General features: G+C 37.9%; 2 protein-coding genes across 10 annotated transcripts in view; both read left to right on the forward strand.

Annotated features, from left to right (window-relative positions):
* The window catches only part of LOC128031034 (focal adhesion kinase 1), a 50,038-nt gene extending 35,479 nt beyond the window's left edge, over positions 1-14,559 (forward strand). For 5 of the 8 annotated variants that reach the window (XM_052619230.1, XM_052619228.1, XM_052619231.1 and 2 more), the window contains 10 exons: positions 2,442-2,553; positions 5,598-5,684; positions 5,872-6,018; positions 6,788-6,901; positions 9,331-9,393; positions 11,180-11,228; positions 11,479-11,582; positions 13,098-13,253; positions 13,591-13,671; positions 13,765-14,559. In XM_052619230.1, the coding sequence (XP_052475190.1) occupies positions 2,442-2,553; positions 5,598-5,684; positions 5,872-6,018; positions 6,788-6,901; positions 9,331-9,393; positions 11,180-11,228; positions 11,479-11,582; positions 13,098-13,253; positions 13,591-13,671; positions 13,765-13,977 (1,126 nt within the window). In that variant the 3' untranslated portion in view covers positions 13,978-14,559. Of the gene's footprint in view, positions 1-1,175; positions 1,339-2,441; positions 2,554-5,597; positions 5,685-5,871; positions 6,019-6,787; positions 6,902-9,330; positions 9,394-11,179; positions 11,229-11,478; positions 11,583-13,097; positions 13,254-13,590; positions 13,672-13,764 lie in introns of those variants that run through there. The other 3 variants (XM_052619235.1, XM_052619229.1, XM_052619234.1) reach the window with 2 other exon arrangements.
* A 2,852-nt stretch (positions 14,560-17,411) lies between these two features.
* LOC128031195 (low-density lipoprotein receptor class A domain-containing protein 4) overlaps positions 17,412-27,247 on the forward strand; it is a 46,842-nt gene continuing 37,006 nt past the window's right edge. For both annotated transcript variants that reach the window (XM_052619452.1, XM_052619453.1), the window contains exon 1: positions 17,412-17,593. The gene's annotated coding sequence lies outside the window, so the exon portion shown is untranslated. The remainder of the gene's footprint in view (positions 17,594-27,247) is intronic.

The following is a 27,247-nucleotide window of genomic DNA, read 5'->3' on the forward strand; positions in this document are numbered from 1 at the left end:
TGAACGTCCATGTATGTTGAGATGTTTGATATGATATTTGATTCCAGCTTGCATCACACACCTGGCTGGAAGTTTCAAGTATGCCTGGTAAGACCTTGATTAGCTAGTTCAGGTGTAAGTGACTAGAATATATAGACACTGTAACACATGTACTGAATTAGGTGTGATTGTTGTGTCACAATAACACAGTAAAAGCAGTCACGTTCTTTTATCAGAGTTGCTCTCAGCTGAGTATAGTAGCCCAGTAAAGTTCATCTTAAACTTGAGAAATTAGAGTTAGAGGATGCAGATAGTCTGTCAATCACAGACAGACGGAGGATGCTAGACTGATGTGGTTTGTGTGAGTCACCTGTGCGTCGATAGTCATTTCTTAGATTCTGTATGTGTTATGTACGTCCGTCTGGCCACCTCTCTCTCTCTCTCTCACACACACACACACACACACACAAATATTGTTAATCATTTAGTCCTACCTAGAGCTGTTAAGTCCAACCTTTTTATAACAAGTTTTTTTTTTACATTTTGTTTAATTTAGAAAGCTTTCAATTCTAATGTCATCTTTTGGTTTCTTACAGCTTTGATTAGGAAGAAATCATCCTCACCAAGAGTTGTTTTGGTAGATTTCAGTTTGGTTATTATTATTATTTTAAATCAAGAATGATTTATTATATAAAGCCTGTCTAGCCCAAGCCTCATGACTTTTCACTATTTTTGTTATTTTGTAATTTTGTTAATATTATTCTAAATATTTAAGAATAATTTTCTTTATAAATAGATATTAAGCATAACTTTGACATTTGACTTTTCATTTTATTTATTTAAAATTTGAAGCTTATTAATTGATTTATTATTAATTTTCTTAACCATTTTTGTTAAGAAACATTTTCTTTTTTATATAATATTTGTGAGGACAGATTTCAGTCTTGTTGGTAATGGTCAAGAGCTTTTATGTCTGAAATAATCATAGCACCTTTTGGTCTGTTTAGTTACATTCAGCAACAGTATTTTGTCTTTTTTTGAGAGCCTGAGACCCCTGCAAAAGTCATGGCTGTGTATGATGGTCTGGGTGTGGTGAAGCTCAACAGGTCGGGATTGATAACAACAGGTGTCCCCTCTGTTTATCCTGCATCTCTCTCTCTCTCTCCATCCACACACTCTCAGAGATAACAGAGTTTCCAAAAATAGTCCCTCTCTCATTCAGCTTAGATTCTCTCACCCCAAGACTTACATGCTCCAGCCTTTCTTCGCACCTCTAGCGTTTTTGTAACCGCATCTGAGCACAAGGCTTTACTGAGGGGATCTATAAACTTTACATATCGATACTGTTAGGACTGTCTGGTGAGTTAAAAGGGCTTTTATTGAAGCTATTGCTGTTGGTGTGCTGGAGCTTTATTGTGTCTATGTTGGGGTCTATCATGAGCAGACCCCACCCCGAAACAACTCTCAAAGGTTTGGCGTCGGTAGGAGTAAAATGTTTTTGAAAGAAGTTTGAGAAACAGTCAAAATAATAATATTGTGAAATATAGAAATAACTTAAATAACTGTTTTCTATTTAAATAAAATTTTTAATGTTTTATTTTTAATTTTTATTCCTTTAATTTAAATTTAGTTCCATTCATGTCAAAGCTGAATTTTCAGCAGTCATTATTACAGTCTTCAGTGTTCAATGGTGCTTCAGAAATCATTCTAATATTTTGATTTGATGCTTAAGAAACAACACTTATTATTATTATTATTATTATTATTATTATCACAGTTGAAAAGAGTTGTGGAGCTTGATATTTTGTGTGAACAGGGATATATTTATTTATTTATTTATTTATTTATTTATTTTACAATGTAACATTGTAACTGTTTTTACTTTCACATTTGATAAGTTTAATGCATCTTTGCTGAATAATTGTATTAATATCTTAAAAAAAAAAAAAGTTATGCACGAGGAGTTTGTAAATCTCAAGTGTCTCTTTTTACTCACACAGCAGTCTAGCATGACATAATATGATGGATTAAATATGTTTATATAATGAGATGACTGTCTACCTCTTATTACGTCGACTACTTACAGCCTCTCAGGAAGTATTTGATTGTGCAATAGTTTGAAGAGTGTTTCAGGTATGAATCAGGGTTGGTTTATTTTCTGTGGAAGTCGACCGTGTGTGGGTTGGGATCTTACACTGACTCGTCTGTGATGATAGAGTGACTCCGCCTGTTAACCAGTTGCATAAAACTGGAGTTGTCTTTTCTTGAACTCACACCCATTGACAAGTATTAAAGCAAAGATTGAGGCAAAATTTGTCATTCGTATCGAAGAGATTTATTACCTACCAGCCCTCCAAGAGCGATCGCAAACTCTAGGATCCATATTTAGATCTCCTAAGGGGTTGTAGTTTTAGAAAAAGGATGCTGTTGTTAAATAGAGGTTTCCATCGGTGTTTGTGCAGTACCATCCTCGCGGAGGAGAAGGCTCAGCTGGAAGAACGTAGCCGTATGGAGATGAGGAGGCAGGTCCCCGTATCCTGGGATTTAGGAGGCTCGGATGAAGCACCACCCAAAGTAAGTAACTGTGCCGGGCCATTTATTTTGTTAAACCATCTGACTACTGATCTCCATGTATTGTCAATGTGTAGCTGACTAATAATGCAGAAAAGTACATCAGTTTCCATCATTGGATTGTTTGTGTGTATTTTTATTTTCGAATTTGAATTTGATTCTGAATCACAGAGGTTCAGTGTGATCTCAGGCTTTTGGACCCCCACTGTGCGTAACATTTGCTTCCCATATGCAAAAGTGTTTCTTCCCATGTGGTTCTCTGTCTTCAGTACTCTCTTCATGAGTCTGAGCAAGCTGTGTGATCAGTGAACATATTTGGATGTGTCATAATCTTTCCATATTTTAGTCAAACAAAAGACAGGTTCAAGCGCCATTTATCACTTGAAGAATACAAAGAAATCAATCACATACTGACTGATCGATCTATAAACTGATCAGTAATTCAGTCAAATTAAACCGCTTTTAGATGAAAATCAATGCATCCGTGAAATAAAGACTTGGAGTCCGTGTGTGCCAGCTTTGAGATCGGTATTTTCGCTCCTCAAAGTTGACAAAAATTAATTTTAGAAATATTCCGATTTCTGTGCTTTGAAAATGTGCTGTTTTTCTGGGAAAAAATCTTTCTTACGTCCTCTTTTAATAGGAAATACATTCATTTTTGTATTATTATTTATTAAACTACTTATAATAAATCATATTAAATAACTGATCAACTATTCAGAAGGGATAAGTTCAAATTGATCTAAAGTGACAGTAAAGGCATTTGTAGTGTTGAAAAAATGTATCGCAGTTTCTGCAAAAATATTAAGCACAACACAGCACAACTTTTTCAACACTGACCGTAAAAATAAATGTTTCTTGAACATCAAATCAGCATATTAGAATGATTTCTGAAGGATCATGTGACACTGAATACTGGAGTAATGGCTGCTGAAAAGTAAATTACATTTTTAAATGCAGCCCTGGGGAGCATCAAACACTTTTTAAATAAGTGCACATTAAAAACATTCTAAAATCTTACCAACTCCAAACATTTGAATTGTAGCTTTTCTTTTTTGATTGATATTGATAATCTGTCTGTCCCTCTCCTGTGTTGCTCATGTTGTGGTGATTGATAGGCCAGGCTGATCTCTTCATTCGCTCTGTGTGTGGCTTAAAGCACCTCATACTTTTACTTTCAAACCCCCTCTGCTCTCTGTCAGACCCGCCAGTCATCCTGTCCAGGTGCTGATGTCTGTTTTTATGTTGACTGCTCACACCTGGCATTCTGCATTCATCCATGTCATGCCTTACTACATTTCGTGTTAGCTGTTTGTGTCATGTTTACCCAGGTTGTTTAGCTGTCATTTTGTATGCGTGTATGTTTAGCCACAGCAACCCTTTGGTTCCCACATCTCCCTTTGCATCAGACCCCGCTTCTGCTTCAGTCGTTACTGCTGCACTGCTCCCTGCTGTTCCCTCAGGGGCCCAGGACACCGTCTGATAAATAATTTCATTATTAAGTATTTGACAAAGATACATGACTGTGTACTTAATCACTTAAGTGAGGGAAAGAAATATTATACGATTACATTAGACTCCAGAAAAAGAAGACGATGCAGAAATCCACCCATGTCTGATATTGATTATATATGTATATAGAGAGAGAAATTATGTTTTGTTTAATACAAAATATGGATGCAAGTATTTAAGAAGCTTGAGAGCAGAAAGAAACTAACTTCATTTGCTGTGCTTTATTGGAGTGGGCAAGCTCTGATTGGTGGAGATATTTTAGCAGAATCATGCCTATTGTAAATTTTCACCAGGTTTCCTTTTTAAATTGTTGCTTAAGTTTAAATAACAAGGACTGACAGCTTAAAAGCATATTCCATCAGTTAATAACCTTTGAGCTTACAGTAGGTCTGTATTCAGAGGTTTCTAGGTTATTGTTAAAATAATCAGTTGCCCTCTGAAGAAAGTTTGATGTGATTTTTATTTCCTGAACCAGGCTGTTATTGACAAGTTATTGCTTTTAGTCTGACAAAAATTGAACTGTAATACAGTAAAGGTATTTTATTGACTCAACCACTGTGACTCTCAATTACCGTGGTGCCTTTTAGGCTTCAGTGTACAGTAGTTCTTATTTTAGACCATTTCAGTCACGACTGAAGAGGATTTTAGAAAAAAAAAAAAAGTTAAAAATCTCCCTGTGTAGGAAAACTGCATGTTGCCTCTTCAGTGCATGTAAACTAAACTGTGTGCCAGACCTGATATAACATGTTTTTAATTCAAATTAAGCTTGAACCTGCCATAGACTTTTTTTTTTTTAGTTTTGTGAATCTCAAAATGTATTATTGCTTTATTTTCAGAAGCACAAACAGTTGTAAAAAGATTCCCAAACCCATCCGCATCTCTAAACATCATTAACAAAAGGAAATTAGTTCTTAAAGTAGATTTCCACTAGAGAAGATTATTCCCATCACTCACATGCCAGTCTTCATGTTGGTTTTTCTCCCCATTTTAACCCTTTTCTTCCCACTTAGTGTATGTTACTGTATGTTATCATCTACTTTTCTTCTTCTGTTCCTTTGTTTCCTCCTTTGCTCTTCTGGAGCTGTGGTCAGTCGACTGTCTCTATGAACGGGTTTATAAGGTAGATCAGTCCATCTGCTGTTTTTTTTTCCTTCTTTTTTTTCCACCCACAGCTGAGCAAGGAGTATCCCATCCAATCGGATGAAAACCTGTCAATCAGACCTGTCAATGTTTCCTGTCAATCAGCATTCATTTTACAATCCCATCCCTCGAATATATAATACCGGCCCATGTACTGTAGAACTATAATAACATTTCTGAAATAACGTGCATTGTGTTAACATTTTATTAACTGCTTGCATTTTCTGTTTGCCTTGTTTCATTTTTTCCCTTCGACAGCCTGAAATCTTCATCCACACAAAATGCCAAGAATATTGTGTGCATATATTGGTGGACTGAATTTAACAGCATCAACTGACATGAACCTGGTTGGGTAAGATACACTAGTATATTGACATAGTTGTGTGTGATTACAGCCCAGTCGACCTGGTTATCCAAGTCCCCGCTCCAGTGAAGGGTTCTACCCTAGTCCTCAGCACATGGGACAGCACAACCATTATCAGGTACAGTGCTTCTATTCTATAGTCGAAGTCAGATGGGTAAATTGACTAAGACTCAGTTCCCATTACTTGAGTGTGAAGGAGGCACCAGACTACTAGCAAGTGAATTGAATAAAACACTAGCGAATTAACCCCTGGATGTACATAAAGAATGTAAGTTTGCTTTATATGTGCTTTTGGCATGATATAGATGGCAGGGAACTCTGGCCCACATGGCTTGCTTCCAGTGCCCGGTGGGATGTACCCTTCCCAGGCCGCAGGGACTGTGCTTGATCCCCACGACAGCTGGAACCATCGCAGGGCAGCTCAGGATCACATGTGGAATCCCAGCATGGAGGTTAGACATCTGCAGGATTTCTGAATGCTGAACTAAGCTCTGTTTCAACACCGATTGAGCTGCCAACATAAACAGCACTTTAGGCATCCCAGAGATGCTCCCAATGTGAAGGCTGTTTTAAACATTAATAAATGTCGGAGGCCTTTTAAGGTAGCTCATTTTAGCCAAAAGCTGCAGCAAGTGTGTTCTCAAATCATGCTGATGCCTTCATGCTCGTCTCATGGCCTGCATGACCTGAAATGAGTTGCTGCCATAAAGAACATGTCAAACCGATCACTTTGAGATTGTATTTTGAATTCATCGAACACTTTCCATGAAACATTCACCGTGCTGTCAAAAGATTGTGAACTTTACCTTATTGTCATCACCTGGATGGTCATCAGTGTTTTGTTTTTTTTTCCGTTATTTTGTTCGAGTTGTTTTGAGTTGTTCACGAGGCCCTTGCTTATCCTGAGCAGTTTAATTTACCACTGTTCTTCAGAAAAAAGACCAAACTTGGGCAATTGTTAATAGTGAAGCAATGCTTGAAGCACCACTCACACAGAAGTCAAAGCAAGCAGCTGTTGTTCAACAAGGCAAATTCTTGTGACTTGAGAAAACTCTGTGTGGGGAAATTCAGAATCTTATGCGGAGCTCACAATCATAAATTTTTCCCTTTGTAAAGATAGTAAATGTCCTGGATCTTAACAGAAGGTTGTTAAGGCAGCTACAGTATCAAGACTGGAGTGCCTGTTTGGTTTTGGTTGTTCATGATGTGTGTTTGTTTCAGGATGGTGTGGCTGTGTGTGCTGGTCTGTCTCAGCTGATGGAGGAGCAGTTATTGCTTCAGCAGCAGCAGATGGAGGAGGATCAGCGTTGGTTGGAGCAGGAGGAGAGACTACTGGTACTGATCCCCTTCACCTTCTCCTCTTCCATCCCTTCCTCACATTCATCTGCTCGTCTTTGTTCCCTAACCCTCTTATCCCCTCCTTAGCTGTATTCTCTGGTCGTTAGTTTTTTACTTCTTCCTAAAAATATTTTCGTCATATTTCAAACATATTGATGTATATTTATAGTCGCAGCAATGATATGATATTCCAAACAGTCATTTTCATATTAGTTTGAGAAGAAGTGTTTGTGGTTTCCTGCTCCATTTATTTGTAAACGATTGTGAGTGTTCCTCACAATTTGCTCTTTGTTTTTTTTTATTGCTGATCATTTGCATTGTTGAAGAATTAACAGACACAATATGAATTAGATGGCACCGCACTCAGTGTTGTCTTATTATTGCACTGTGTGCATGTGAACGTTATTATGCATATAAGTTTGTCTGAGAATATTTGTGTGTGTTTGTGGTGTGCCAAGTTTTGGCTCACAGTCTCCGTCATTTGTATCTTCACTGTGTCATTATGTTCAGTTTGTCTCGCAGAAAAACTCAAACGCAGCTTCCTGTACCAACTAAAAAGGGCATGCAGAGCTCTACCACAGCAAACAACATTCATTCTTCTGCTTAAACTATTACTTTTCCTCACAAACAACGTCTGTTGAAATGAAATGTCTATAGGAATCCAAAAATGATTTGCTCATCCCGATGTCTTTCTGAATCTGTTTTTGTCAGTGGAGCACAAAAGGGAGTATTTTGAAAAGTCATGTTGCTCTTTTCCATAAAGCAACTGTTCATAGTTACAAGCTACAAAAATGACAACAAATGTCATAAAAGTAGTGTCCATAACTCGTGAGCTTTATTCCAAGTCTTCTCAAGTCAAACAATGTATTGATTAATAATTCCCCCTCTTTTGATTGAATCATTAAGTCCATACGTTTAATGATTAAGAACAAATTAATTCTGATTAGTGAATCAGTTTTTGAAAAGAACTGGCTCAAAAGAACGATTTGTTCATGATTCTGACTGATTCAGAATTCACTGAATATTAAAGTAATAGTGCATGAATTCTATGGGCAACTTATTTTTTTTCATCATTTATTTTTTGGTTTCCAGTATGAGCAAATAATTTCATTCGAGATCATCTATTCTTTTAAAAACCTTTTCTGTCATTTTTGACCAATTAAAGACAGGCCACATAAGATCTAAGTAATCAAAAGTCCTCTAAAAAGTGCATGATTTAATAACTATTTCAAGGATGTTAGTGGTGCTACATTTCAGTAAACGCTGAATTTAACTTAAGCTATACTTACTTTTCCTGGTCAAAAATGACCTCAAACAGTCAAGGTTTGACCTTTTTCAAAAAGTTCTGGAAGGATAAAAAAGCATTTGCATGTCCATTAAATGTTTTGTGGGGTTTATTTGACGTTGTGAGTGGATGAATGAGGTTTTGATCCTGGCCATTTGATACAGGTGCAGTTGTCAGGAATTCCTCCGTAATGAAGGGTTTTGTTGGCACTGAGGCGTGAGACGGGTAAACTCAGCCTGACCTACATCTGCTGAAAGCTAAATTACTGATCAGAGGAAGTTTTCATCTCTTCACAGATGTTATACGCAAATGTGCATGAGGGATAATGGGAGGGAAAGAGAGAAAACACTGAGCTAGGGAATGAGAGAGAGAGAGGAGGAGAGCAGAAAAGGGCTTGGCTTGGCTGAGTTGAGTTGAGGCTCGTCGGCTGTGAGTGAGTCAGTGTGTGTGTTTAATATGTCTCACATTCAGGAGACGAGTCACTTCACACACACACACACACTCTGACTTATCTCTCACACACACACACGGGCTTGCTTAATGGAGATCCACTCCGTGCTCTTCTCCATGCTTAAGAAACGCCAGAGAGAAACGCTCAAAGGAAGAGACGGGAAGATGCAGGTCTTCAAATCCTGCTTCGGAAAACTGGTACAGTGAACTTCGAAGGATGGGAAGGGGAGGGTGCAATTTTAGTTAAGCTAAATGTGTAGATTTTACACTGTTTTTAGTTCATCTTTAAGGGGTCTTGAACCATCATGGACTATGACATTGGTGTAAATGATTGGTTTATGTTCAGTTAAGTTATGGATGGGTTGTTTGTTGTCATTTTACGGAGTAGGTACAGACATGAGTTAGTGTGTGAAGTTTTGTGAGCAGTAAGTGTAATGGGATTTAAACAATGACTTATTATACTTTTTTGTGGCATTTAGACATCAAATGTGTTCACGCTGGCTGCTACTGTGCCTGTGCAGCATTCACATTTTGATTGAGGAAATACAAATTGCTTCTAGCTGGAATCATGTATCACTTCACATCAGGATGGAGTGCGAATTAGCACAACAGATACAACAGACATCAATTTGTCGAATAAGGAGTTGGTTTTGACCTTCTCTCTCTCTCTGTGTGTGTGTTTGTGGGGCAGAAGCCTGATGGGAGAAGTTCCCGAGGCAGCATTGACCGTGATGATGGAAGCCTACAGGGACAAGTGAGTTTCTCTTCATTTGCTTACTTTTTGTTGAAATCGATTCCCGTTTAAAAATTTGAGGTCAGTAAGAGTTCTTTTTTTCTTTTTAGAAGAAGAAATTAATAATTTTATGCAGCAATGATTGATCAAAAGTAACAGTCAACATTTATATTGTTACAAAAAATAAAAATGCTGTTCTTTCAAACATTCTATTTAGTAAAGAATCCTGACGTATATTTATCATGATTTTCACAAAAATATTAAACCGTTGTTTTTAACACTGACAGAAGAAAGAAATGTTTCTTGAGCACCAAATCAGCATATTAGAAGTATTTCTGAAGAATCTTGTGACACTGAAGACTGAAATAATGGCTGCTGAAAATTCAGCGTTGCCATCACATGAATAAATTGAGTGAGCATTAAAAAATTCTAGCTCCCAACTTTTGAATGGTTGTGTAAATCTTAATAAACATAAGTTATTTATTTATTTAAGGTTAAAGGGATAATTCACCCAAAAATGAAGATTCTGTCTCTGTTTACTCGCTAGCATCATATTGTTCCAGACCCATTTGTTTTTTTCCCATGCTTGAATTAAAAGAAAAAAAAATCTAAGAATGTTTACACAGCTCTTTTTATACAACAACAGTTCATAGTGACTGTCTGTAAAGCAAGTGTGTGCGTGTGCGTGTGTGTGAGAGAGAGTGAGTGTTAATCATCTGATCAAGTCATGTTAAATATAGTAGTTTTCCCTGCTCGTGGACATCTGCAGTAAATTATACTGTATATGGGCGTCACCTCACACTCGCTGTGGGGGAATTCTGTGCATGCACAGGAATTTGATTTAAATTGTTTTTGATGGAAGACTAAAAGAATATATAACTGTGATTTACAACTGGGAGATTGTGTTCACTCTTGTGTAGTTATGGAGGTCTAAAAGCACACTGAAAATATGGAATTCTGGGAAAAATAAATTCAAAATTCTGTTTCAAAGCTTTAAAACGAAGGATAACTAAATTGTAAATTTAAAAGTGTTCCTGTTGTTAGTCACTGATTAAAAAAGTAAAAATTGTGACATTGGTCATGTGACTCTTTGTAAGGTCAGATGTTCTTGCCTCCATTAAAGCACAAGAATGCTCTTTAGATCATTCTCAAATCACAATCATCAGGTCTGACAGACTTGTGGAGTTCATATTAAAAAAGTGAAGAAGGGACAAACCAAATTTTTAAACATTCTGAAAATCATGTTGATTTTTTAAAATGATAAAAATGACAGTATGATAATTTATGACAAAAATGCAAAAAAGGAAAAAAACATATACATTTTGCTGTAGTGTGCTTTTATAAGCCTTAATGTAATGAAATGTGTGTCATAGCTGGATTTCTGTTAAAAAATCAGTGGGATAAGTATGAGACCAAGGACAAGGGCCCTTTTGTGAAGAAACAAGCAGCAGTGAACACTCAAGAAACCCAATCTGCTCCGCCTTCCCAATTCTAAAGTTAACACAGAACCACTACAGATGTTTGCTAGTTTTTAAATGCACTTCATGCTTGTCATGATCTGGAACCCCACAGCTGCTCTGTAGAGCTCGTTTCTCTGCTGCAGTGGTTTTGAATATCTACCCTGTCTCATTGGGCTGTCCTCTTTGATTCACTGTGGTCTTGGGAGATGTGTGTGTGTGTGTGTGTGTGTGTGTTGGCATGCCAGGCATCCAGGCTGCTCCCCACCCAGACCACAACAACACACATGGCACAGTCAGTCTTGACTCCTGCATATTTTTAACTGTTTAACTGTGTTTTTTGTTTGCAGACTGGAAACCAGCACATCTACCAACCTGTAGGGAAAGTAGGTGAGTGGGGTTAGTACAATTTTTTTTCCCAATGTTTTTGAAAGAAGTCTCTTATGTTCACTGAGGCTGCATTTACACTGTATGTGATCAGAAATACAGTAGAAACAGCAATATATTTTGAAATAGTGCGACAATTTAAAATCGCTGTTATAAAATATAATCTATTCATGTTATGGCAAAACTGAATTTTTTCTTGCAATGTGTAACTTGCTTAAAAGTGCAGATTGACTTGCAGACTGACTCTTTTTGTCATCCTCAGAACATGCAGCACCTCCTAAAAAGCCTCCTCGGCCTGGCGGTCCCAGCCACCCAGCAGGAGTCTCTGGCCTCAATCCTACAGACAGCTACAATGAAGGCGTGAAGGTACCACAAACTACCACACGGCAAACTCCTATGAGAAACCTAACTCTTATACAGTTTTGGATGAGTATTGTGCATGTGTAACTTTTCAGTAATCACTGCCGCTGTTTTTAAACCACATAAAGTTTGAAATAGCACCAAACACACACACACACACACCGTGAGGCTGGTAAGATTAGCATCTGTACTTACGGGTCGCCTTCAGGAGCAGCTAGCATGCCAACAGATGCTGTTTGCCAAGCCTCATTAAAATCATCCTCATTCCTGAAACCCCTTTCACATACACAAGCACACAATTGCTCTGCAGGGACTCTCATAAAAAGATCCCTGCACACCAAGAACCTGGCAGTTTCCATTCCAGCGGGTTTTCCTGATGCTGTGGGTCAGCGTGCAGGGGTCCTCGCAAGCAACAGCAGAAATGCAATGCAGAATGGAAAATATAATTAGGAACAATGCACATATAATTGCGGTCTGCTTTGCAATTTTATGGTTTTTAGGAGTTTTACCTGTGGCCATGTTTGGTCAGTAGAAAACATTTATGGTCCCATAATAACGCTCGACGAGTGTGGTTTTCTTTCTTGTGCTGATTTTGTCTCGTATTTTCTGTTAAAACAACAACTTGGGTTGGGGAATTTTTAAACCGCTAAAATATATCACAGCCAGGATTCAAAAATATATTGACTTGCACACACAATGATGACATAACTTCTAGCTGTTTTCTTTTTCTATCTCTACAGCATGTATATGTAAAGTTTTTTTTTAATCTCTCTCTCTCTCTCTCTCTTTCTCTCTCTCTCTCTCTCTCTCTCTCTCTCTCTCTCTCTCTCTCTGCACACTATTCTCTTGTTCTGTGACTCTGCCCTTCCTCTGTTGCACTGTTCTTGCACTGCTAGCCCTGGAGGGTAAGACCACCTGTAGACTCAGTGTTATGTTCCTGTCTGTGTTTGTGCCCCCTTTTTAACCATGTCATTACGCAACCATATCATTGAGAATCATAACTTCGTTATCCACTAAACTGAATTACATGAGCTGTGTAGATCTAGAGCCACTGTGCACGTCCTTTGCTTATTAAATCAGCAGTGATTTTAGCTAATGCTAGCGCTTGTAGTGCAATCAAGTGGAGACTTTGGATCATTCTGGTGGGTATATTGTATACAGTATATTGAGTTCTATATAGTGTTAAAATTTACACTAAAATATTTCCTTGATCTCTTTTTATATTTAACATGGGGGAACTACTACTTTTTCTCATCATATCAAGTTTTTTATTAAAATCAGCTCAGTACTGTAGGTGGTGAATGGTCTCCAGTAGTTGCCTGTGCTGCCATCTAGTGTTAAACATGAAATCGGTTCCATAACACACACCTCTTCATTTCATCATCACTTATGTCCTGTAACATACAACCTTCATACTAAATCCCTTGTTTATAGATAGCAACATTATATGCTTATACTTGGAATTCAATAATCTTCAGTAATGCAGCATTTTAAAGATTGTTACTTTGTATCTGTTTTTAGATTCAGCCACAGGAGATCAACCCACCCCCAACAGCTAACTTGGATCGCTCCAACGATAAGGTCTATGAAAATGTGACCGGGCTGGTGAAGGCTGTGATTGAGATGTCCAGTAAGATCCAGCCAGCTCCCCCTGAAGAATACGTGCCCATGGTGAAGGTATGTGTGTGTTTGTGTGTGTGTGTGTGTGTGTGTGTGTGTGTGTGTGTGTGTGTGTGTGTGTGTGTGTGTGTGTGTGTGTGTGTGTGTGTATAAAGCTAATAATAATAAGTGCATAACAAAATTACTAAAACTAAAATAAAAATTTAAAACTGCAAAAAAGTTCATTCAAAATATGAATACATTCTATTATAGTATATAAATAACACTAATATAACACTACCTATAACTAAATATCACAGCATCAGACAAGTTTGATTTGAGAGCCACAGTGGAGGTGGAGATATTCAGTGAATCTCAAATTTCAACATTTTCAACATGAAACTGTGTGTTTCAGGAAGTGGGATTAGCACTGAGAACACTGCTGGCCACTGTGGATGAGACCATACCTTTACTACCAGCTCACACGCGCAGAGAGGTAAACGCATTTACAAATGAACACCAAATACTCTTGTCCTCAACGTTCTTCCTGCCAGCTCGGCTAACTGTTACTATTGTACTTCATCTGTAGATCGAAATGGCTCAAAAGCTGCTAAATTCAGACCTGGCAGAGTTGATCAATAAGATGAAGTTAGCCCAGCAATACGTCATGACCAGCCTGCAGCAGGACTATAAGAAACAGATGCTAACAGCTGCACACGCACTTGCCGTAGATGCCAAGAACCTTCTAGATGTGATTGACCAGGCCAGGCTGAAGATGTTGGGCCAGACACGGCCGCATTAAGCCCCACTAGAGGTTATGATGACGTGACGTGATGCCCTGGACAAATACACCAGCACAGACTTGAACACTAATGGAGTCTCATGGGCCCCCTTCACTACTCACTGACCCTCACGTTTAACCTGCATGGTAGACCACGGGTGCTGTGAGGAAGGCTCTGGATTTGTTACACAGATGAGCTGGACCGGACCAGACTCATCACGACTGGTCTCTTCGAGACTAGACCCTGAGAGGACGATTCTGAGCTCTGCTATGAGCTTTAAACATATCTGGAGGAAAACAGACACTCTTACACTGTATCTAGTATGTCTGTGTTTCATCGGCAAGCCCAAGCTCCACAGCCAGACCACACAAATCTAGACCACACAAATCTAGATCGGGTTCTGGCTCTAGAACCGTAGAAGTTGAGACTCCGTTTTGCACAGTAGAACTTGAGTAGAGTCTGGATTAGCAAAATCTGGGTTTGAAGAGTCTGGTTTTGCTTTTCGGACTCTCACGCTTCTCCCCAGGACTAAGAGGGACAGCGTTGTATATTTGGGCCTTGTGCCACCTAGAGGTTAAATAAAGCTATGACTGAATAAAAAATGAGTGTTGGAGTCTGTTTCCTGGTTTGAAAAGATGATGAAAAGAAGAGATTATGATTAAACATAGAAGTGTGTTACAGATTTGTTAGGTGTAGAAAATGTCAGCTTATATGGGTTAAATATTCTTACGGATTTTGTGAAAGGATGAGTGCAGTTTTTCCTGTGTCGATGTTGATTTCCTATTGTGTGCCTGTGTATGTGTGTGTGCGTGCGTGCGTGAGTGCGTGTGTGTGTGTGTGTATATCTACAACAGTCTATATATCTACAGTAGTCTTCCTTTTTAAAAAAGACTTGAAAGAAAGTTGTGCACATAAGCTATTTTTCAAAAAGACTTGAAAGTTGTGCACATAAGCTATTTCATAAGGTCCCAATTTCAGTTAATATATATATATATATATATATATATATATATATATATATATATATATATATATATATATATATATATACTAGGGGTGTAACGGTTCACAAAATTCACGGTTCGGTTCGATACGATACACTGATGTCACGGTTCGGTTCGGTTCGGTACGTTTTAGATACAGCAAAATGCAAAAACATCTCAACTTTTCAGAATGCCGCAAGCGCACCGCGGGTCATGTGACAAGAACTAACCAATCAGCTTCATCCTTTCCCATAACAACGTTGAAAACTCAGCCAAGATGAAGGAACAGCTGATCATAGTTGTATATGGATTGCAATTTTGAAATAAATTTAGTAGCAGAGCTACTGCAAGCGATTTTTAGAGCTGCAAATCCATTTATCCTTTGCTGAAATTTCCGCGTCTCATGGAGAGAGCACGTCACAAAGTTGCTTAGCAAAGACAGACGCCTCATGAGCGCTTCTGCCCGAGCGCTTTGGAAAGGAGGAGAAAGACGTGCTTAGCGTTTTCCACGCGTTTTTAGGAGCGATATGTGAACGGACCCTAAGGCGCTCGCTCACTCAGCACGCGCTGAAGGCTCATTGCAAAATGTCTAATGCATTTAACAGACCAGAAATATAAGATCCTAAAATAACCAACAGGTCTGGTGTTTGGGTGCACTTTGGATTCCCTGTAAGCTATAATACTGGTGTCTAATGCTGCAGGCATAGTTTGTTGCGTGCATGTTTCTCCTTTTTTTCGTCTTTTCCCAGATACTGACACAATAAGGTGATGTCGGCGTAAATGAGTTGACATGTTTCAAGTATTCACGCTGGTGTTTTTGTTTTTTTAAAGCAATGAAGCAACCGCGCGAAGCCCTCACTATATAGGATTTTAGAAAGAATGCAGAGCACTAGTGTAGTGTGCAAACTTACCACAGTGTGGATTTCAGAAAGTGTGCAAAGACTTCACGTGCACACTTACCATAACATGGATTTACAAATAATGTTCTAAGGAGGGGCTCTCATGTCACTCTGATCGAGCAGCTCATAGATGGAATCATGCATCTCAAACAATATGTTTGAGAGTCATCTTCTTTTTCTAGTCTGTTAAACGCATTGGCTATTTTGCAACGAGCCTTCAGCGCGTACTGAGTGAGCGAGCGCCTGACTGAGTCATAACATAACATAAACATAAGTTGGTGTTTTTTTCTTCTTCGGGAGTGTCAGGGGCGTTGCCTGTTACGTCGTTTGGGTTATTGGGCTACCTTGTTGAACGCATATCATTATATTTCTCTTTTTTTTTTCCAAATATAATTAATTAGTCCAACGAACCGTTCGGTATGCATAATGCGTACCGCGTACCGAACCGAAAGCGTCGTACCGAACGGTTCAATACGAATACGCGTATCGTTACACCCCTAATATATACAGTACATAAAACCAAACTATCTGCTCATCATATCTGTATGAATATATTTACAAAAATCTTAATGATGTGCTCCACATAAAATATTTGTTCTATGTTCCACATTTACAACACTTATCAATCACTCGTTCCTGACAAGCTGGGTGAAACTAGTTTCTGGTTTTCTAAACGGCCTATATCTTAGCCAAGAGGGGATTTTTTTTAAACAGTATTGTGATGTAGTGGTGCCACATGATTTTTTTCTTTGTTTTGTTTTGTTTTGTTTTCCCCATGCCGTGTTTTCTGCAAGTGACTGTCCAATGCTCTGCTTAGTATTTCTGCACAGCTGGGAGAAACTATGCATGCCAATTACAGATGAGGACAGTGTCATCATTATTTAAAAATGGAATAATGGAGGCTTAACCAAAATACACTTATTAATGGTGATTGAAGCCATTGTAGCTATAGTTAACTGAAACTGTTCAAACTGTTTTCAGTAACTTAAATACTTTTGGAATATTCAAAAACTTAGGAAATTAACATTAGAAATGTTGCTAAAACTGATATACAAATGGAGCTATTCAAAATATTAACAAATACTGTAGTAACATCACTCGTGCCAGTATATTGTTTAATCAGTGAGAAAATACAGAATCATAACACCAAGTATATAGGTTAACACCTATCTATATAATGAAAAAAGTTTTATTTTGGTAGTATATAATTTTGTGTCTTTTGGGAAAACTAGAAACTGTGTTTTAAAAATACAATACTGCTCAATGAGTAAAACTGTGACTTTATGCATTACCTACCAAAACATTCCGGTAGGTGGCGGCATATGAATGCACTTAACAGGCTTCAAGATAAGAGAACGACTAAATCCAGTTCGGACGTATAAAAACATAAGCAAAAGAATGAAAATAATTAATTGTAAACTTTTAAGACATTTAAACTGAACATAAGATCTAATTTTACAGTCAGTGTAGTAAAAAGGGGGGGGGGGGGGGGGGGTGTTCATGAAACTCTTATTTTGAAGATTTGTATCGCGCGCTTGCGGTGAGCCTCTTATTTTAAAAGCTGTTCGTCTGTGCTCCATCAGTGAGTGTGTTTTCCTGCCTCTGGCTTCACTCGCCCCGTGCTCCTGATTATTTTTAAGCTGTCGAGGCTGGCGGTGAAATCCAGGTCATCTCCGCCGGATCACAGCCAGCGCGGCTCGGGCTTCTGCTCTCCGCGGACTCACAGTGCCATTTCCTGATTCCACTCTGCAGAGGTAAGGAGCTGGTTTTCTCTTCGGGTTTGTTTGGTTTTTGTGCAGATGGCATCAGATGGGTGCGTGATGCCAGCTGTGCCAGTGACCCTGCTCATGGAGAGAGAAGCGTAGCGGGTTTAGTCTGGGGCACAAAAAGTTGTTAGGACCCTCCGACTTCATATTTAGCCCGACAACTACAAGTCTATAGTCGGGCCGTGCTGCAAGTTAAGACTATAGACTGATATGTTTATATTCATAGATCAGATCGTTTATCGGCAGTAATATTAGGGAGAAGTGGTCTTGGGTTAACAGAGACCGCAGCCGGCTGCTTTAACGGGACCCTGAATGTAACCCAGTTCTTCATTCAGACATAATAGGGCTCATTTTAGGCCAGACAGCGTGAGCTTTCTTCTTTTTTCTCCTATAATCAGCTAATTACCAAGTTCTGTGATTATTTGGTAAATACTACTAAAAAAAACACTATTTTTTTTTTGGTTAATGTCAAATAATTAATGCAACATTTATTTATAAATAAGTCTTTATTGATTTTCAGTTTATACTTTTAGAGCATTCTGATATATTGTACGTAATTAAATACATGCAGTGGTTACTTTTTTCAGTGGACTCTTATACTTTTTAACTACTGTATATATTTACTTACATATTTAGCTACAAAATTATAGCTTGTTTGTTACTATAAGAATTATTAGTATGTGTGTATACACGCACATAAAAACATTTGTGTATAAGTTAATATGTTTAAATGCATATTTTTATTATAGTGATATTAGCCATTTTGAGTCACACAATGAAAGAAGCACTGGTATGTTGCCATGAAAAGTGCTTGAAAAGTGCTCAAATAACCAATGTAGCTTTCAGTTATGCATAATCGAGTCGACTCATCAGAATCAAGTTTTTCAGTAATGAAATGTAAAAGTATATTCATTCATAAATTCATATATTCTTCAGCTCACCACAGTATTTCTGTCAGATTTAATAATGCATTAATTTATTGTGCAGGACTTGAGTTTAATGGATGGTAATTTTAAGTCATTTTCATAATTAATTTAATTAAGGCTTTGATATTTACTTCCTGATGTCACTTTTGAGCTCCAAAAAGTCTGAAAATGATCTTAATTTGTGTAACAAGAAGTGAAATGTTTGAATTTGTTTCTTAATAATGTCAGCAATGTCCAAAGCGATTAAAATCCTATTATCCTGGCTTTATTTATTGGTTGTTAATTGTTTATGCCTGGGACTGAGAAGCGGAGTGTGGTTGTGTGTATAGCTGTCAGCTGACCCTCTCCAGACTTGGTGTGCTGCTAGTGTCTGTCGTGACTAGTGTTCGGCCCAGTTTTCGACTCCACTTGTGTCCTTTCCTGTGCGCTGCAGGTTCTGGCCCAGTTGAGAGACACAGGCATGATTGTGTCATACATACGCTGCATGATAGAGTCTGACAGAGCCTTTATTGTTGCTTTGAGGCATCGGACGCTTATTTCACTCCTAACTTGTCGTCTGTGGCATTCAGTCATCGACTCTGCCCCGCTTGGCTCCAAGGTTCACTGCCTCATGTTCATTCTGTGCTCATGAATGTGAGCCGTTCCTCTGCGTTACCCCTGAATGACGTTTATCGACACAGAAGGACACTTTCCACTCCTGAAAAATGAGCTCGTGTCCCAGCTGTGATGTCATCCGCTCCAGGCAGACAGCGAGGTGTGTCAGAGTGTCGGCTGATGGATCTGCAGCGGCATCGGGCCAAGTGTAACAGTGAGTCGTGGAGGCGCATGGAGCTCAGGGACTGTAGAATGATAAATTGGTCCGAAGCGTGATAGAAGCTAAACAGGACTTACGGTGCATCAGCACCTGTTTGCTTACACAAAACTTACTCTGTTGGCCACAGACCTCTCAAATTACCCAGCAGGCTTGCTGAGTGACAACCACAAATGGGCAAAATGTTAAGTACTTGTTCCTTGTATTTTTTTTTTTTATATATATATATATATATATATATATATATATATATATATATATATATATATATATATATATATATATATATATATATATATATAATATTATTATTATTATTATTATTATTATATATATATATATTTTTTTTTTTTTTTTATTGTTTTTTAATTATTGCTTTTTTGAGAGATTTATCAATATGCAACAATTATAATTTATATCGATTGACATGGTTTTTGTCAAAGGGTTACTTCACCCCAAAATGAAAATTTTGTCATTAATCGCTTACCGTCTTCAGAACATAATTCAAGATATTTTGGATGAAAACCAGGCGGCTTGAGACTGTCTCATAGACTGCCAAGTAAATTACAGGTCCAGAAAAGTATGAAAAGCATTGTCAAAATAGTCCATCTGCGGTTCAACCGTAACGTTATGAAGTTACGACAATACTTTTTGTACACAAAGTAAACATAAATAATTCTTTATTCAACAATTCCTCTTCTCTTTTTATCCCCACGTCACAGTAGTGCCATTTTGATGAATCTGAGCTGTACGAATAAAGTCGTTATTTGTTTTCTCGTACAAAAAGTATTGTCGTTACTTCATAACATTACGTTGAGCCACTGATAGCAGATTGATGCTTTTCATACTTTTCTGGACATTGACAGTGTAACATACTTGGCGGTCTATGGGACAGTCACAGGCCTTACGGTTTTCATCCAAAATATCTTAAATTTTAGCTTTTAAGGGTTTGGAACGTCATGGGGGTAAGCGATTAATGACAAAATTTTCATTTTGGGGTGGAGTATCCCTTTAAAGAAGATGCATAATGTAAGTCTGTATATTTATGTAATAATAATAAAAAAAAAAAGTATTTTGTTGCCTAGTGGTCCAAGAATATTGTATTGGTGAAACGCAGTAAATCGAGTTCTGTCGTGTTGGTGTGTGAGCGATTTGAGGCTAAGAGCTGGGATAGGAGCCCACTCCAGACCGGAACACTCACTGCTTGTGGGAAGAAAGCTTCCTGTCTCACTGAGAGCCGTCTGTCTGATGCGGAGTCATCGTACGCCAAGCTTCCTGTCTCGCTGCGAACCACATCATCTGGCCTCTGGCACTGAAACGTCAGGTGGCATAAGGGCTTTGGGTAGGAGCCGCACACACACTGAACCGGGATCAGCTGTCGTTCTGCATACCCTGCTGTCTATCATTGTCTGACACGCTGCAGAACTGGACCCAGATCAGTGTTAAAAAGAAAAGGATGCCCAGGAGGATCCTTAAATTACTTGTACCCCCTCAGAACACACTTAGACCGGAGAGAAAATGACGCGGCTCTTAGGCAGCGATCACAGCTGGACACTTATGGATCAGACCATGGAAAAGGTCACGCCATCAATGTGTTCACTGCTTAGTCTCCGTTGTTTTAAAATAATCCTTATTTTGCATAAATCGGTCCAGTGCAAATCCTCTGTTTTTGTCTAACTGATGTTTTGCACTTTCTGGGTTCAGATGGATGGTCTCTCAAAGTCCTGAGACGATCCCTATGGTTAATCTCAGAACAGAGGCATATGGCAGAGATGGTCTGATAGGGTTGGGGTCCCTGGTTGGCATCCTGTGGTGGGAGACAGATGGAGGTATGCTGGGGCATGAGGGGAACTGCGGTCCTAGCGGAGCAGAGATAAAGACACTAACTACCGCTCAGCTTGTGCAGTCATTGCAGAGCTTAACTTGCCTTTTTACTTTATTTTTGGACTTTTTTTGGCTTTTGCTGCAGACAACATCTGCAGTACACCCCGAGTGGCATCCTGTTAGATCTAAAATGCATCTCCCCTCTTATGTTTAGCTCCAAAACAGCAATCGCAAGTACATTTTCTGGCATCTTTGCGGGACTGTGATATGGAGAGTGTAAAAAGTAACACATCTACTGTATAGCAATAGATTGAAAGTGAATTGCACATAACAGGCACAACACTGGTATAAACCTAGATGTATATCGGTATGCTATGTCACAGTTTTCGTTTGAATACTTTGTGAGATATAAACACAACAAGGTTTTAAAAGCGGACTAGTTAGATGAATTTACTGGTTCAGTGTGCTGACATTTAATTTCCCCCGATAACCTTTGCAGTCTCATTTAGCAACTTGTTAGCAACTGGCTTTTTCCAGGCAAGTAAAACCTTAAAAATCACAAAGTGGTATTGCTGATGTATTTTATGTTGTAGAATAAACCGACTTTATTTAACCAAAAACCCATTCATGGGGATGGACAAATCACCGTCAATAATTTAGGGGGATCATATTATGGGTTGCCCAAGACTATAGTGTTAAATAATGTAAACAATTATTTCTGACTTATCCATTATCATCAATTCTATAGAATTAGGGATGAACCAAAAATAATTGGTAATTCTTAATTATGAATGCTTCTGGAGTTTAAATGTGTTTTGAAGAACTCCCGTCAGAAGTTTTTCTGTAAGTCTCGATTGGATGAAGGACTACTGTGTCTGTTGTGATCTCCATCTGTCAGAAATATTGTTTTCCATCAAAAATGGCAACATAATCATATGAACAATGAGGTCACTTATGGCACATTTGTACATTGGCTAGTTGTCGCTGTATTTTAATGTCAGTAAAAAAATCTAATCAATCAACTATGCTTTTATGATCAATCATTGCTGTCATTTGAGTACATACTGTATTATTATCATTCCAAGTATATTTACATTTACCCTTTAATGGAGATTGAGATGTGAGCTAGAAAGCCATTGATGCTGTAGTGGGGGTTCGAGTCCTGTAATGTCTCGTTCTCTCTCTAATGCTTCAAAGCTGATCTCTGTTCTGATACAGGACACTGCAGCACTCTGCACCAAGCTCTCTGTCTCTCTCCCTCTCACGCACATTCATTTTCTCTCTCTTGTGCTGCAGCTTGACTTTGACATCAGCTCTTCTAGAGGACATCGCAAACACAAACTTTTAGGACTCTAATTATTTACAGCATTTCTAGTCGGCTAAATCACCCTTCACAAGTCTGGAAGAAGGTCACGCGTCATTTCAACCTAGCAGAGTCAGACAGAACGGTTGTCCGTGTCATTTTGAGGAAATGACTAGTTTAATATCAACCACAGTTACGTGTACAAACTTGTTTCGAATCATCGGATTCGAAACATGAAAGTGGTGATGTTTCATAAATCAGGGCACTTATCAACAGATTTAATCAGTGTTGGAATGGATGGCAGTGAGAACCTCTTGAGAACAAGTGTCTGGTTTCAGCTCATGCTATGCTAGACTTGACCTCCGTGACCTCTGCAGTGTGCACCGCTGCAGAATGCAGTAGAGTAGCAAAGGTCTGGCTGTCTAGACACTGTGGGCGGAGTCCAAGAGGGCTGTCGATTGATTGGCTGAGAGGATAGATCCTGAAACTGATTAGATGTTCACTTCAAAAGCTCGTGTTTGTTTGCGGTCTGTGTTTCAGTTTTGGTGTGTGTGTGTGTGTGCCTGTGCTTTCTGAACAATACAGTTTTTGGAGGACAGATTGATTTTGTCTTTCCCACCCACATGGCTCCAGATTTGATTGATTTTATTTGCCCTATCTTCATTTAGCATCTCATCTCTGCTCTAAAAAATATATTATGCCTTTGTCAATGTAAGTCCTGACCTGATCAATAAAGCCATTAATGTTTTCAGATCACTTGAGTGCATTATATTAAAGAGTAATTACTTTTCTTTTTGGGTGCAGAAAGGAAGTCATCTCATTCGTTGTTGCTAAGGCAACCAAAATCTCCAGCATCTTGCATAAAACCGACTTTCATACATACCACATATTTTCTTGTTGGCAGTGCAGGATTAAGCTAAATAAACTGTTCACTTAAGAGAGGTGGGCCGAGATACACGAGGTGGGATTAAGTGCAGTCCCTCAGATTACTGCTAAGGGCAAACAAGACCAAAAAACATACAGTGATCACAATAAAGTAATCGAGACTGTCAGAAGAAAGAGGAATGCAGGTACTGTTGTACTGATAATGGTAGGCTGTCGAAACCACATCCGTCCTGACACTGTGCAGACAGGCAGGTTGTCATATGTCTAGCCGCGTTTCCACTGCTGGAACTTTACCCAAGAACTAGGGGTTTTGGACTGGTACTCCGTGTGTTTTCACCGCAGGAACCAGGATTTAAATTAAGTTCCGGGTTAAAAAAAAATGCTCAAAGTCCCTGCTGGCGAGGTAGTACTTTTTCAGAGGTCCTGATCTTTCAGGAGCGGGACTTGTGTGCTAAACATGCTGATTGGTTGAGTTCACGCAGCATTGTGATTTCAGCCATCATTTATTCAGATCATTTTCAAAATATTACTGTTATTGTGTCATGAGTTGTAGTCTTAAAAGTCTTTCAGGCGAGAATGTAGTTGTTTAAAACTCAAATCTGTGGTTTATTTATGAAGACCGCACCTATTTAAAAATGTTTCGATGATTTTGGAGACGGTCAGCTTCACGCGATGAGCAATCTCGACTCGGTTAGACCTGTGCCGCTGGCTCTGATGTCTTTTTATTGGTTAATCATAAAATATAATTCATTTTGGATAAATCTAACAGGTAATCGTTGATGTTTATGCAATTAAAATATTATGTTAAACTGAAAATAAAAAGACGCAATATTGTTTGATTATAGTATTTTGTTTCATTGTAATGTAGGATTATATAGGCCTACACATTTCCCTGAACTACATTTCTGCAGCTGTTATTATGTTTAAATGAAAACGAAAGGAGGCAGTGCTGTTTGATATCATATTTCATCTAATTGTAAATATACAGTGAGGGAAAATTGCAGTAGCCGAGGCGAGCGGACTGATGTTATAAAGTACGCTGCTGTTTGCAGAATTACGGGACTTGTGTCGTCCCGTCTGCGGGAGATCACACTCCTGAGTCAAACTCTCAAAGTCCGAACTACCGAGGATGCAAGTCCGAAATGTGCATACTTTGTATTGAGAAACGTGCGCAGACGTGCATCACTATTTGCCTAATCTTCACGGTACTTTAGAAAAAAAAAAAAAAAAGCCGGACACCAGACCTCTACACAAGTCTTTCTATTTGTTTTATTTTTACACTGACACGGGTATAATGTCATGTTAAGTGCAGTGGCTGCGCAACACTATCACTGAATTATCACTGTAGTCTGATTCCCTAATGAATTACCTGTTAGAATTAATTAATTAATTTATTTATTTATTTTGTGAATCAGATTTCCATTTCTCAAACACTTTACTCAGATGAATCAGTTATTTTTAGTAAATCAAAAGCAAATAGTGCAGATTGATTTGATTCTTATGAATCAGTTCTTTTTTTTTTTTCTTTTTTCCAACACAACAAGTGTAGCAGAAATCCAGAATAAATGAGTCTGTTCTATTTAGTAAAAAAAAAAAAAAAAACATAAAGCACAATCAGTTAAGTCCAATTCTAGAACCAATGAGTTGGTTCTTTTTAGTGAAAATTAGTTTTTTTTATTTTATTATTGTTTTACTGAATTTATACTGCATTTAAGACTAAAAAAGCTATTTAAATGGCACTTTTTGGTATCAGAAGAAAATGTATTATTTGTTTCTTACTACAGAACTAATAATGAAATGGACTAAATAATAAAATGTTGTCACTCTTAAGAATGGAGTGTTATCCTGTAGTTCTCTCACAAGAGGTGTTGATTTTATGACCTAAAATAGGTTGTTGACCAAAAAAGGTTGCAGACCCTAGTTCTCAGGGTCTATGTTGGGTGGGACTAAAACTTAAACATGACTGGTTCTCTCTCTCTCTCTCTCACACACACACACACACATGCACTTATTAAACTTACTAACCCTGACGGCTGATCTGAGTCATCATTTGTTAACCTGCAGATCCTGGTTGTCAGGTAATCTTAGGACACAGACAGGAAACCACTGTAAATCTGTCTGATAAACTGCTCAGCTTGAACAGGGTGGCTTTTCCTTTTGTGGATGGGTTTTTTTCTGTTTGCTTAACCATGTGTTGTAATGGACTTGTTCTTTAGCAGAAGGTATAAAAGTAATCTAGGAGTAAGATAATTAAATATTTCAATGTCATTGTATTTTATATGGTAATGAGTTAGATTATGTACGGTCAACTGCTAATTGTTGCCAATTACACAAATTTCGGCTGATATAAAACCCCACTGTTCCACGCCGGAGTCTTAATCACTTTGTTGGGGTTTCTTTTGAGACCGACTGACAGACAAGGTAGCAGCTATTAGTCTTTTTTTTTTTTTTTTTTGTGATGATTAATGAGATGGGCTGTTATAATGTTTAAGTCTGGCTGGATGAATCAGTTCAGTGAATAGTTGTTCCTAAGAGCTTCATCATGATTTAACCAGACACAGAGAGTGAGAAAGAGACGGACCCCCCTGCTGAGATCACATTACACAGACCAACAGAAACAGAGAAGATTTTAGCAGGCATTTATCGAAGGAAAATCCGACAATAATGGGAATTTTACTTTATGGGGTAAGACATCCTGTCTAACCTGACAATGTTTTTCTGTCATTTTTGTTGGCCACAAATTGTATACTAAAAACATATATTTCCCCCCCCAACTTTAAATAAAAAAATTCTACATTGTCACAGAAGAAAGACCCACAAATAGTGATAGACCAACATTCCTCTGAACTTCAATCTCTGAAATGTAAAGAATGTCTTTACCAAAAGAACAACTAAAAATTCCAGGGATATTTTATCACATGATGTTTTTTTTTTGCTTTTTTTTTCAGGAACCAATCACATGTGTTTTCTTGAAGTCAATCATGTTTACAGAGCTAACATAATGCCAACACCAATGAAATTCTTGCAAGTAAATATTAATTTTTTCCAATTATATATTGGTGGCTTATCGGTTATGGTTTTTAAAAAAAAATAAAAAATTTATGTCTATTGGCTGTTTGTCCATTATTGTATATACCTATGCCATAATATAAAAACACTAATAACTTCATGAAAATATAATCTTTACCAAATCTCAAAAATTAATGTATTTAATAATGGCCAAAAGTTTGCTGCTTCAGTATTTGTAGATTACTTTTTCACATTTCTATGGTATACTGAAAAACAATGATAAGCATTTCATTTCAAGTTTTCAAGGCTTTTATTGGCAAGAAAATATAATTAGTTAATATTTACAGTGGTGGCCATTGTTCTTCATATCCTCTTAGACTGGCTCTGGCATACTGGATATTAGCTTCTGGCCCAAATGCTGACTGATCTAGATCTATTCTTGCCTTATTAGTTCTCCGAGTTGATCACAACTTGTGGGCTTCTGCTTGTCCGCTCGCCTTTTGAGGAGTGACCATAGGTTTTTTATAGGATTGAGATCTGGGGAGTTGCCTTGCCACAGATCCAAAATTGCATGTGAGGCCATGACTGTACATTATAATATTGTGACTTCTAAATTCACCTGTAGTATTTAAATGTCAGATTTTAGTGCTTTATTTTATACTTAGACAAAATAGTATTGAATTTTAATATCTGCAATTATTAGCAGTCATCATCGCATGAAAATAATTATGACTTTATACTGAATTATAAAAATTTGAAAATAATAAATTGGCATTAAGTTTCCAATGCTAATAGATTTAATTCTGGTACATTTTATATAAATTGTACATTTTATATTTATGTATAAGTTTTATTTAAAGAATAGAATTGTAAATTTGGTAAGT

The sequence above is a fragment of the Carassius gibelio genome, chromosome A16 (genome assembly GCF_023724105.1).
Source record: "Carassius gibelio isolate Cgi1373 ecotype wild population from Czech Republic chromosome A16, carGib1.2-hapl.c, whole genome shotgun sequence".
NCBI lineage: Eukaryota > Metazoa > Chordata > Actinopteri > Cypriniformes > Cyprinidae > Carassius > Carassius gibelio.